The 12,694-nt window shown below is 49.7% G+C and overlaps 1 protein-coding gene across 1 annotated transcript in view; it reads left to right on the top strand.

The window, feature by feature from the left end:
* Window positions 1-12,694, top strand: part of DNAH9 (dynein axonemal heavy chain 9) — a gene marked incomplete at its 5' end in the record, with an annotated part of 303,352 nt that overhangs the window by 271,629 nt on the left and 19,029 nt on the right. Inside the window, 3 exons of the mRNA XM_081219032.1 lie at window positions 4,180-4,307; window positions 6,833-7,060; window positions 11,407-11,598. Of these exons, the coding sequence (XP_081075158.1) occupies window positions 4,180-4,307; window positions 6,833-7,060; window positions 11,407-11,598 (548 nt within the window). The remainder of the gene's footprint in view (window positions 1-4,179; window positions 4,308-6,832; window positions 7,061-11,406; window positions 11,599-12,694) is intronic.

The following is a 12,694-nucleotide window of genomic DNA, read 5'->3' on the forward strand; positions in this document are numbered from 1 at the left end:
TTGTGGTGGCACCAATTCACTCAGTGTGTTATTTTTTCTCTTGTATTAACGCATAGACTTGTCCAGGGTTGTGGTTTTACAAAAGTTGGGGGATGGATGCAGACGTAGAATGGGCAATGGAGTGAAGAATTTTATAAGATCATGGCTCAAATGAAGGATTATTGGGTCCATCTTAAAATAAGAGGGAGGTAAAGATGAAGGTTAGAAAAAACAGAGGAGCCAATGGACTCGTTTTGCTGACATAGAATAATATGCGAGGAGGAGTAAGAGAGTGAGCAGTCTGGACAGTAGGAAGTTAGAGTTGTGATTATATATGAAAGAATGATGTGTCAGATGTGGGAGAGTTTGCAGGGATAATCAAGGCCTCGGTACAGCCACTGGGAATGGGAAACAGAAATGGAAAGAAATTCTTTGAAGATGAGGAAGCATGAGGCTGGGTGTTGGCTGAGTCATCCATAGTGGCATTAAAGCTCACCAAGATAATGATGAGACAGAAAATATGGAATATTTTAAACCAAGTTCCAAAACCCCTAATGAAAGTGACTGTCTCTGGGAAGTTGATAGAAGGCAGAAAACATAAAAGTTAGTAGGCAATGTAGCCAGTAGCATGTGCTTTAGAAGAGAGCACATGTGTTAGCGTACGGTATTTGTTTTTCTCTTTCTGACTTACTTCACTCCGTATGACAGACTCTGGGTCCATCCACCTCACTACAAATAACTCAATTTCGTTTCTTTATATGGCTGAGTAATATTCCATTGTATATATGTGCCACATCTTCTTTATCCATTCATCTGTTGATGGACACTTAGGTTGCTTCCATGTCCTGGCTATTGTAAATAGAGCTGCAATGAACATTGTGGTACATGACTCTTTTTGAATTATGGTTTTCTCAGGGTATATGCCCAGTAGTGGGATTGCTGGGTCGTATGGTAGTTCTATTTTTAGTTTTTTAAGGACCCTCCATACTGTTCTCCATAGTGGCTGTATCAATTTACATTCCCACCAACAGTACAAGAGGGTTCCATTTTCTCCACACCCTCGCCAGCATTTATTGTTTGTAGATTTTTTGATGATGGCCATTCTGACCGGTGTGAGATGATATCTCACCATATGCTAACACATATATATGGAATCTAAGAAAAAAAAAAGGTTATGAAGAACCTAGGGGCAAGATGGGAATAAAGACACAGACCTACCAGAGAATGGACTTGAGGATATGGGGAGGGGGAAGGGTAAGCTGTGACAAAGTGAGAGAGTGGCATGGACATATATACACTACCAGATGTAAAAGATAGCTAGGGCTTCCCTGGTGGCGCAGTGGTTGAGAGTCCGCCGGCCGATGCAGGGGACACGGGTTCGTGCCGCGGTCCGGGAAGATCCCACATGCCGCGGAGCGGCTGGGCCTGTGAGCCATGGCCGCTGAGCCTGCGCGTCCGGAGCCTGTGCTCCGCAACGGGAGAGGCCACAACAGTGAGAGGCCTGTGTACTGCAAAAAACAAAAACAAAAACAGAGAGCTAGTGGGAAGTAGCCGCATAGCACAGGGAGATCAGCTCCGTGCTTTGTGACCACCTAGAGGGGTGGGATAGGGAGGGTGGGAGGGAGGGGGATGCAAGAGGGAAGGGATATGGGAACAGATGTATATGTATAACTGATTCACTTTGTTATAAAGCAGAAACTAACACACCATTGTAAAGCAATTGTACTCCAATAAAGATGTTAAAATAAATAAATAAATATTATATTAAATTTAAAAAACAAAAGAAGAGAGCACATGAAAGGTTTCTCATACAAGAGTGGAGAAGAAATAGCCTGCAAGTAATAAGGCTAGAAGGATGTTCCCCTTCCTCCCACCCGCAGGGGCATGTGGAGCTAGGCGGAGGGCCACGGACGCTGTAATGTCCTCAGACTGGAGCTCGTGGAGGGTCAGCCACCAAGATGCTCAGGGAGGTTCACAGTGTGGCCCGGCTCCTGGTGACACCACCATACGGGGCGCTGGAAGGAAGATCCGAAAGGGAAAGAGGAGCTGAAGGCAGGGGGCTGGGGGACTGGAAGCCATAGCACACGGAATTCGAACTAATCTTTAGCTAAGCCCTCTTTTCCTGTACCCTTTGTCTGTAAACAAAGAAAAGAAGTAGGGTCTTTGTGAGCAGAAATGTCACCAAGGCTATCTAATAATCCCAGCATCTTTATCCTGTTCTTTTTCTCTGGAATAAGTTGTCCATATTCTTGGCTCTAAAGCTGACATCAAATCTATTGCCAGCTAGGATTTATAGAGTTTAATAAGGGTATTTCTTGGGTTCATCTCAGTTGAATCTGTAATAACTATTCCTCACTACAAAAAGTCATCATCTTGTTTGGTCTTGTACAGTTAAAGAACACACTATAGTTTTGTTTTAGTGCTTTAAAGACACATCCAATATTGACAGTGTTCTTTAAATTTTCTTGCACAAGTATCAAACTGCAACTTTAATTTTAGTTCCCCTGAAACTAAATTTGTTAAGTACAAACTTTTATTCTTTTTCTCTTTTAAATTTCTCCTCTTTTCTCTTGTGCACCTCACCTTCTTAGAAAAATTGCTCGACAATTCCTTCATGGTATTACACATTTTTTGATCCTTTTGTCTAAAGAATATTATGTAATTTCTCTAAATTTTTTATTATTTTTTAAAATTTTATTTTTTTATTTATTTTTGGCTGTGTTGGGTCTTCGTTTCTGTGCGAGGGCTTCCTCTAGTTGTGGCAAGCAGGGGCCACTCTTCACCGCGGTGCACGGGCCTCTCACTGTCGCGGCCTCTCTTGTTGCGGAGCACAGGCTCCAGACGCTCAGGCTCAGTAGTTGTGGCTCACGGGCCTAGTTGCTCCGCGGCATGTGGGATCTTCCCAGACCGGGGCTCAAACCTGTGTCCCCTTCATCGGCAGGCAGATTCTCAACCACTGCGCCACCAGGGAAGCCCTCCAAACTTTATTGGGTTGGGTGAATAGCTGGTGTTCAAGCAGAACTGGCTGCCTATATTAAGCTTATTTCTTTGTGTGAAGTCTTTCTTGGGCTTGCAGAGCAACTCTTGAGCATCCGCCTTGCTCCAGTGACCCAGCTGTGACACGTGCATTTGCATGGCCATTCCCTTACTCCATTCCCGACAGTGAGATACAAGCATTCACACCTACGCAGCCAAGCCCCTTCTTGGCTGGCCTCTTGCCTCTCTTCACTCTCATTCATGCAAAATGACAAGGTTCTTTGTGGTGGGAATAACAGGGAGGAGGTTCATATGGCATAAAGTCCAGGAAGCCCAACTACCCGAGTCCTGGTCCTCTTGGCCTCGCCTCGCAGTAAGCTTCCAGGGAAAATATATATTATTATTAATATATTCCGGGGACAAAGCACGTTAGACCTGGCCATGCCCACATGCTTGCTACTCTTCGAGCCTTTCACTCTCTAGGATGGCGGCCCAATGCCTGCTCTTCAAGTGGAGGCTGCACAGAAGGGCAGCGGCACGTGTGCCCACTCTTGGGGATGTCAACTGAAAAAAAAGCACGACATGAGAGTCGTGAGTTAAGTTTTCTCGGGGGCAAAATGAGGACTGTAGCCCAGGAGACAGCAACTTGGAGGTCAGTGTGTGTGTGGTTTTGGTGAGGGGGGCATGCAGTCAGGCACACGTGTTTGCAGAAGAGCAGACGTCACCATGAAGGACTAGAGTGCTTTTCTAGATGTGAGGACACATAAGAACTGGACTCATAAAATCTTCTCCTGAGAATTCCTAACTATCTGAAGACCTGTTCTGCCAGTTCTTCCCAGAGCACAGAGGGCCTCATTCCTGGTCTCCACCGTGAGCTCCTTTCATAGGGTGTTGAAGGTCATCGGCTACAGTAGCTAGTGACTTAATCCTTGTACAGGCAGATGGCAAGCGCCAGTTTTTAGTTGGCAGGGATTAAGTGAGGAGGGAGGGGTGAAGCATTTTGTCGAGACAAGTGCTTCCTTCTCTTTGGGAACAAAAAGCTGGAAGATGCAGCAACCACCGCCCCCCCCCCCCACCGCGCCGTGAAGGAAGAGGGTCCGTGTGTGAGGTCGGGCTGCACGGCTTCCCGCAGCCTGCGATGGGGGAGCCGCATGGAGGTGTGCGTTTCCTCGTGAACACTCAATGGCATTAGAGGCAATAATGACCACTCCCTGCCCCTTTTAGGTAAAAAACTCGGATACACCTTCAACAACCGGAACTTTCACAACGTGTCTTTGGGCCAAGGACAGGAGGTAGTGGCTGAGGCTGTGCTGGACCTGGCTGCCAAGAAAGGCCACTGGGTTCTTTTGCAGGTACGCCCCCTCTGCCCTGCTGGGGTCACTCTTGACCCCGTCTCTGGGTCGACGCCCGCAGCCCCTGGGCTGACTTTCCTTCCGTGCCCTCGTCCCTGACTTCCCAGTCTTCTCCCTGCAGTCCTGCCCCGTGTGTTCTGCTCCTCAGCGCCCCCCCTCAGTACTCTTGCTCCCCCCCCCACTCTCTCTGGTTTCAATGGCGCCCCGTCCAGAAGCAGGCCTGTTCTCGCGGCACTGCGTGCTCAGGAGGCCGCCGTTCACCTGGAGGCTGCTGACCTCTTCCCAGGCATTCCATGGAGCACTCCTCTGCTCTGCCTTTCCACGTGTCACGTGTTACAGGCTCTTCATTACATGCGTGACTAGAGCATCACACGTGTAACCAGGGCTGAGCCTCTTCACTGAGAGTTCATGCTGGGGTTGGGAATCTGGAACACCTACCATTGTAGGAATACCTACAGCACTTCTTGTACGTGTTTTACTAAACACGTACAAGAAGTAAAGGCTGCCCCTCTCGAATCATGGCCTGTCCTCTTGTTCCCGTTTCCGCAGCTTGCATGGATCCTGGGGCTGCGGGGCGCGGAGCGAGTGGCTGACTCCTCTCTTCTTCCGCAGCCACCTCTGTGAGGGCACCCATGGCTACGTGGAGACCACTTACACTATGGCTGTGTCCTTCACTGCATTTTCTTGGGGAAAGAGACATTCCTTATTTACCCTTGGCACCCAGCACACCACCGTGAACACAGTAGACACTCAACCAAAGCCTGTGGGGTAAAAGAATCAATGAAGAAATCAGTGAAGGAAGGACACATGGAAAAGCCAGTCCCTCCCCTCCCATCTGGCTTTGATTACCGAGAACTTCCTCTGTCTCCTGATGACTCACTGTACACTTCTTGCTGTTGGGTTTTCATCCTTAATTATCCCATTATTTATTTGGAGCCTAGCAGCAGAGGGATCTGCTATTCCCTGGGACGCTTTTCCAGAAACAGTGGGAATCTAAGGAGAAAAGAGAATGACAGTGGGTTTCCTGCTTCTTCCCACTAGATCAGCTCGGTGCTGGGAGGGTGTGACCTCCCCAACTGTCTCAGGCTCATTTGCCAAAGAGACCCCCTTCTGGGCACTAGCACCTTCAGGAACCCAGCCCCCCAGACGGTGAGCAGAGAGCGTTTCCTCCCCCTGCTACCTACCGGCTGCCCTAATGCGGTTTCTGAGAGACCTCCAGGGTGAAACTCAGACGCTGGCATTCCTGAAGCAGTGGCAGTTTCTCACTGCCGGCCAGTGGTGCTGCCTGGCTCATGGAGCCCTGGCTCTCCAGGCAGCCAGCAAACTCTCCGCTCCCACAGAGTGATGACAACTGAATGCTTTCATTTAACAGAGTTTCATTTCAGCAATCGCTACGAACTCCTGCATAGCATTTCACAGTATACAAAGCCCTTTCAAATCCATTACCTTTGGTTTTTTGCAGCAACCCTGGGAAGTAAGTATGGAAAATATTATTGTTATTTCTCTTTTCATAGAAGAGAAAGTAGCACTCAGAGACCAGATTGCTGTGGCCCAAGCACTGTGCTCTGTGCCAATCTGTGTATTTAAGGCTCTCTGCAAGCAGGCTTCCTCAAATATGTATCAAGGAGCTTTTATCTATCCATCATAATGAAACTGATTGCAATGAAGCAAAGTGACTATCCTTGCTAGAGTGAAAAGTGCATGCTGCAAGGTAGTGCTAAGAAGTAAATGTCGTTTTACACAGACAGACAGAAAGGGATTTTGTTGGGGGAGGAGAAGGGCTCAAAGACCAGACAGAGGAGCTTGGGCTTGTAGTAGGGGCTTTCTCTGTCTGGGAGCAGCAGTGTCTCAGTGTGTTTTAGGAAGATAAGTTTGGCAACAATTAGCAGAATGGTTTCGAGAGGGGCAGGGGAGGAAGGAAAGCTAGCTAGAAGTTTAAATCAGTGCTTTTCAAGTCTTAACATGCATACAAATCACTGGAGGATCTTATTAAAATCCACTAATTCAGTAAGTCTGAGTCTGCATTTCTAACTGGCTTCCAGGTAAGGCCAACATTGCTGATCCATGGGCCCCACTTTTGATCAAAGGCTCAAAAAAATCCAGGTGTCAGATATGGGGATCTGGATTTGGAATGTAACCACACATTAGACCCTTGAAGTGTGGCCCCCAGACCAGCAGCAGCTGCGGCATCACCCAAGAACTTGTTAGAAATGCGAGCCTTCAGGCCCTACCCTGGACCACCTGTATCAACCACTCTGGGATGAGGCCCGAGAATCTTTGTTTCAGCAAGCCCTCCAGGGGATCCCGATGCCCGGTCAAGTTTGAGATCCTTGTGCTAGAGAGATGTAGGACACCAAGGGAAAGGATTGAATTGCAGGATACAAGGGGTCCCCATTACTGGGAACCCCAAGACTCATGCTGGGATGTGATTTGTTTGAAAGTAAGGCCAGGTCCCTCCTCAAGCCGCCTTCCTGATAATTGTTTAAGCAGATGCCTGTAATCAAGGGGTCATTCCTTCCCACCAGAACATCCACCTGGTGGCCAAGTGGCTCAGTACCCTGGAGAAGAAGCTGGAGGAGCACAGTGAGAACAGCCACCCAGAGTTCAGGGTCTTCATCAGTGCGGAGCCTGCGCCCTCCACTGAGGGCCACATCATCCCCCAGGGCATCCTGGAGAACTCCGTCAAGATCACCAACGAGCCTCCCACGGGCATGCACGCCAACCTACACAAGGCCCTGGACAACTTCACTCAGGTAGGGGGCCCTGGGAGGGAGGGGAGAAGAGTGCCCCGCCTCACAAAGAGCAGATTCCCCGAGTGGGAGAGTGGCACACAGCTGGGATGGGGTGGGGGACCGACTGGAGCAGTGCCTGGCATGGGCGAAATGTGTCCCCTCTGCAAGTGACCTCCAGCCAGTGCCCGCCGAGTGCAGCTCTCAATTCCCAGATATACCTTGGGGGAGCCAAGCTTAGGGTGTTTCTTTGGCAAGAGGTGTAGGGGAGCTTTCTGCACATCTACAGGCTAACTGAGTACTCCAAGATGGAGAAGGACAGAGTGCTGTAAATCTAATTGATATGGTGCACTGGTCACACACTTATTAGCTAAACACACCGTCTTCAAGCAGGGGGCTGACGCTCTTGTTCAGATGACGTCTGCATGCATCTTGAGTATCAAGGGTTCAGATAATCCAGGCAGCAGATGGTGGGGATCTGGACTAGAATGTAACCGTGTGTTAGACTCATAAAGCATGGCCTCCAGACCAGCAACATCCGCATCACCTGGGCACTTGATAGGAATGCAAATTCTCAGGCTCCACCCTAGACCAAGTGAGTCAGACTCTCTGGGGTGGGGCCCAGGCCTCTGGGCACTAACTACCCCTCCAGGGGATTCTATCCAACCGTCGACTTGGAGAACACTGTGCTAGTGAGACTTGGACTATCCAGGCATAGGGTTCAAACGCGGGCTACTACATGACTGGAATCTCTGTTACTGGGAACTCCAAGACTCATGTAATGGAGTATTTATTTAAAGCCAAGGCCAGGCCCATGGGTATATAAAGTACCGCTTTATATACCCATATATAAAGTAGCGCTTGCCAGGTCTGCAGCTCAGGCCTCTTGCATCTTCTCAGGAAGGCATCCCTTCTGGTCGCTTCTTCTTTGGGGAGTCCCACCCTTCTGGGAGAGGGAGTATGCAAAGGTGTGAACACCAGGAGGATGGGGGCCACAGGGCCCACCTAACGTCCATCTCCCACTCTGGCCTTGGTGGAGTCCAAGGGCGGGGTTCTAGGATGGGTCCTCCCCGACATCATCCTGTCGTAACACCAGGGGGTCTCTAGCTTCACGGAACCCATGCTCAAGCTCACCGCAAGCCCCAGATAGGTCATCTAGGTCAGCTGAAACAGGCCGTCCAGCAGGACAGCCATTCTGGTGAGCCCAGCGTAAAGCAGCAGGAGCAGCAGCCCTTTGGGATTGACATTAACATGAGATGAAGACCACGTGTCAGCCGAGTCTCAGGAGATTTCACTGACTGTCTGATACCCTCGTAGCAGCAGCCCAAAGGCCAACTTGCAGGGAAGCTTCCCCGGGATCTGAGAAGCGAAACTTATCCAGCCCCCTCCTCTTGCACTCACCTTTCCAACCCAGCTCCAAAACTCCCACATAACCTGGAGTAGAGAGCAGGGGAACATTACCAGGAGATCTCAGATATTTTAGCTTGCCATTTTTCCTACAAAATACCTTCCCACTGCAACATGGTACAGAAGGCAAGGTGCTTTTTTGTCCGGGGCATTTTCTTTTCTCCTTTTGTGTTTTTTCCTAAGTAGGTCTTGACTTCTCGGTGCTCTGTACCAGAGGTCAAAGCTTCTCAGTTTTCTAGATTTTATATTCCATGTAGGGCAACTAGACATTCTTAACTTTGAAATCTACAGACTTCTTTACAGGAGGTTGTAGTTGGTTCCAAGCAAAGACATTTTTGCCCTGAAAAGGCATTGGGACTATAGCTCAACTGATGGGTGGATAAACAAAAGATGGTGAATCCATACACTGGAACGGTATCTGGCAATAAAAACAAGGCACTGGTACATGCTATAACATGGGTAAACCTTGAAAACATTATGCTAAATAAATGAAAGCAGCCAGACACAAAAGTTCTCATATTGTATGACCCTATTTATCTGGAATGTCCAGAATAGGCAGATCTGTAGAGACAGAAAGCAGATTAGGGATGGCCCGGGGCTGGGAAAGTGGGGGAGTGGAGAGTGACAATGAATGTGTATGTGGTTTCTTCTCAGGGTGATTAACTAGTCTAAAACTAGACTGTGGTGATGATCACACAGCCCTGTGAATATGCTAAAACCATGGAAGTGTATACCTTAACTAGATGAAACGTGTGGTATGTGAATCATGTCTCAATACAATTCAGTGGAAGAATCTTTTCAGCTGCTACTCACCAGAGAAAAGGAAAAAAAAAAAAAAAGGCATTGAGTAGCACAGCAACATGAATGCATGTAATAATGCCACTGCATTGCAGGCTTAAGAAAGGTTAAGATGGTAACTTTTAAGATATGTATATTTTACCATAATTTTTTTTAAAAGTTGGGGAGGGAGGAAGACATTAGGGTGCAGTTAGCCTGCTCTGGTGAAGGGTACAGTGGTAGGGAACCCCCAGCTCTCCTGCCTTGAGGGTCTTGGGCAGAGCCAGGGAAGGGAGCGGCAGCTGCTTCACATGGAATAGCTTCTAATAATTAATATTATAAAACTCTGCCTCGGGGTGGGGTATCATCATCTACAGCTATAGCCGGCTTCATCTGCTCAGGCTCCCCATGGGCCCTCGTCCTTGGGCTAAACCCCCTGCAAGCCTAGTCTAGTCTGACAGCCTTGGTCATCAAGCAACTGGGAAATACATCCCAAGAGAGGCTGGCTTTTCCTGGAACATCCCTTCCACGACAGTTGGTGTTTGGGCCACTTAGAGCCCTCTTCAGTAACTCATTCTGAGGAAGAGGGATAGATTTATGAGTGGATTCATTGTTCACAAGAGTTTTAAATGTTTCCTTCTGCATTTACAAGTGCCCTGGAACAGTAGCCTGGTTTATATGCCTTATGATTCACTCTGTGCCTTCAGAGCCCTAGTCCAACCATTTATGGGACAAATTGCAGAACTGAGCTCTTTTTATCACTGCTTCCCTGACCCCTGTGCCATTCGGGGGTGATTATTTCTCTCTGACCTTCATGTGAGTATACACTGTCAACCAGCTTCAGCAAGTGTGGCTTCTTGTCTGTCTGCTTAAAGGCGTTTTTCAGCAGGACTCGATTTTCCACATGTCAGAGGTAACACAGGAAACACCCTACATGTCTGCAGAGAGCAGCGCTGCCCAAAAAGCAGCTATTACGTTCTTGCTTGCTCGAGGCAGCGCCTTTGCCCTCTGTCCCACCTCTGACCTTTCACACCCATACCTTCAAGGCAAGTATGGTACCCAACCAAGGCACCAGAGTGACCCCCACATATCCAGAAAGATAGGGAGACTGCGTCACGGGTTCTCCATGGAAAAAATCAGACCTACCAGAAGCTTAACTTCTCCCGCCTCCTCCGCTCCTCCTCCCCCAGGTAAGCGACGTCTAAGGGCCACTTCTTAGAAGAAACGCCAAGGCTGAACTCAGTCCAGTTCGTGTGAGCTTTCAAAGTGCCTCTCGTGGGCTCTACCTGCCACATCTTGCTCCTTCCTGAACAGAGAGGAGCTCACTCAGAGGACGTGCTTAATTCCAAAGAATCCAGGGCTCTTGTCCTAACGGCCCTTCAAAATGCAGGTTTTCCCCTCCCCACCATCATCACCATCCCCCTTAAAATCTAAGCGCAATTCCACTGACTCCCTCTGGACTCTCTCTTGCTCCTCTTTTCTTCCATCTGTCCCGTCTTTCATCCTCTCTTCATGAGCCACGCCGTCTCTCCCGCCTTATGCTTTGCAGTCGGGACCCCTAGGAGGTCTTGCTTCTGCAGCCACATGTCCGATCGCCCCTGCTCTGCTTCAGAGGAGACATTATGGGAAGGGCAGGGCATGGGAAGGGCAGGGCACGGCACCCCTCAGCCTCTTGTGGCTCCGACTCCCACCCCCACCCCACTACCCGCAGCTCCCCCAGCAGATGAGCCATGGATTCTTCAGTCACACAGGCAGTAATTACACCTACTAAGATTCCATGATGGGTGAGAAAAACATGGCAGGAAGGAGGGAAGTCAGAGGTGATGCTATGGGAGTCCCCTCCCACCTCCCAGCGCAAAGTGTCATCAACAGGACAAACACGATGCTCCCCTGGCCGCTACCCCTTTTTCCGTTAGCTGTGCTTGGGAACCTCATTAGCACATCCATGTGTGTGAAACTGAACTGTAAACCAAACCCCGTTATAAGCTGAATCTAAACCTTATCTCTGACTCTAGACTAAAACCCAGCCCCTCTGCAAGGTCCCCTCAAACGCGATTCCATGCCTGTCCACAGAGCAACCCACGGTCCTGCTGGAGCTCAGACCCTCACGGGAACACAGCAGCCCTGCCATCCTAACCCACACCATGGCCTGCCCTGTGCTAACACCGAGCAACATTTCCTTTCAGGACACCCTGGAGTTGTGTTCCCGGGAGACAGAGTTTAAGAGCATCCTCTTCGCCCTTTGTTACTTTCACGCCGTGGTGGCAGAAAGAAGAAAGTTTGGGCCCCAGGGGTGGAATCGCTCCTACCCCTTCAACACTGGGGACCTCACCATCTCTGTGAACGTGCTCTACAACTTCCTGGAGGCCAACGTGAAGGTAAAGTTTCCGGCGGCGCGGAGTGGCTCGGGAGGGCACCTCTGAGAAGGATGATGTGGCATCAGCACGGCCAGAAAGGGGCGTGCTCACCGGGGCAGGTCTACACCCTCCCCAAGGGGAGTGAGCAGGTGCAAGTTTACCACAGGGGCAACCCCAGGGCCAGTGTGAGGCTGAGGAGTGAGTACCACGGTTGGGGGGGGCAAGAAAGCTCAGGAAGCCCCGTTAGTGCCTCACGCCTGGTGTGAGCCACCCACTGGTGTCAGTCTCAGGGCCCCCCAGACCACCCTGTGCGCTCCCAGCGTTGCGGGGGGCGGTGATCAGCAGGGAGGGACCCCACACTCACCTGATACAAAGTCCCAATTTAACTCGCCAAGGCAGACCTTCTCGTGGTGCACGCAGCTCCTTGCGTAAGCACGGTCTTGCGGAAGTTAAAGAAGCTAAACTCTGGCTACACCTCGCCTCCTCCCTCCTCTGGCTGATGTCTCTATCCTACAAAACACACTAACAATCCACGCTCTTCCAGTTAAGGGGATGTGTACGCCATAAGGCTCTTCTGGTTCATGGACCAAACACAGCATCCTTTGGGGGACAATGAAGCCAGCCCAGAAGCAGTGCCTCTGCCTCCGGTTCCAGGGTCCTGGGAAGCCCACCACACAGCACACCAACCCTTCACCTGCCGCGGCCACGTGGCTTTCTCCAGGTGGCTTCCACCCCTGTCTCTAACACCCATGAACTTGTGTGCTGTATTTCATTCACTTTGAACTTTCCAAGGAGATGATTAATTAATATGCTAATTAATGGCAGGAAATGGGAAAAGTACCCATGCCCTCGCTTTCCTCCGTTCGACACTGGCGTGATTAAAGGACCCATAGGTAGAGACTGACTTCACTGCCACAGTTAATGACTGTGAAAGAGGGAAGGCATGTGTGCAAGAGTGCCGGTGTCTTACCTCCTCTCACTCTTTGATGTAATTCCTCCAGCGTTTAATGAGCTCCCACGTGTGCCCAACCCCACTGGGCACCAGGGGAGCTTGGATGAATAAGACGCTGTTGCTAATCTCAAGAACCACCCTATCTTGTGGCTCACCCTCTGTCCA

Source organism: Mesoplodon bidens (genome assembly GCF_964165515.1).
Source record: "Mesoplodon bidens genome assembly, chromosome: 19".
Lineage (NCBI taxonomy): Eukaryota > Metazoa > Chordata > Mammalia > Artiodactyla > Ziphiidae > Mesoplodon > Mesoplodon bidens.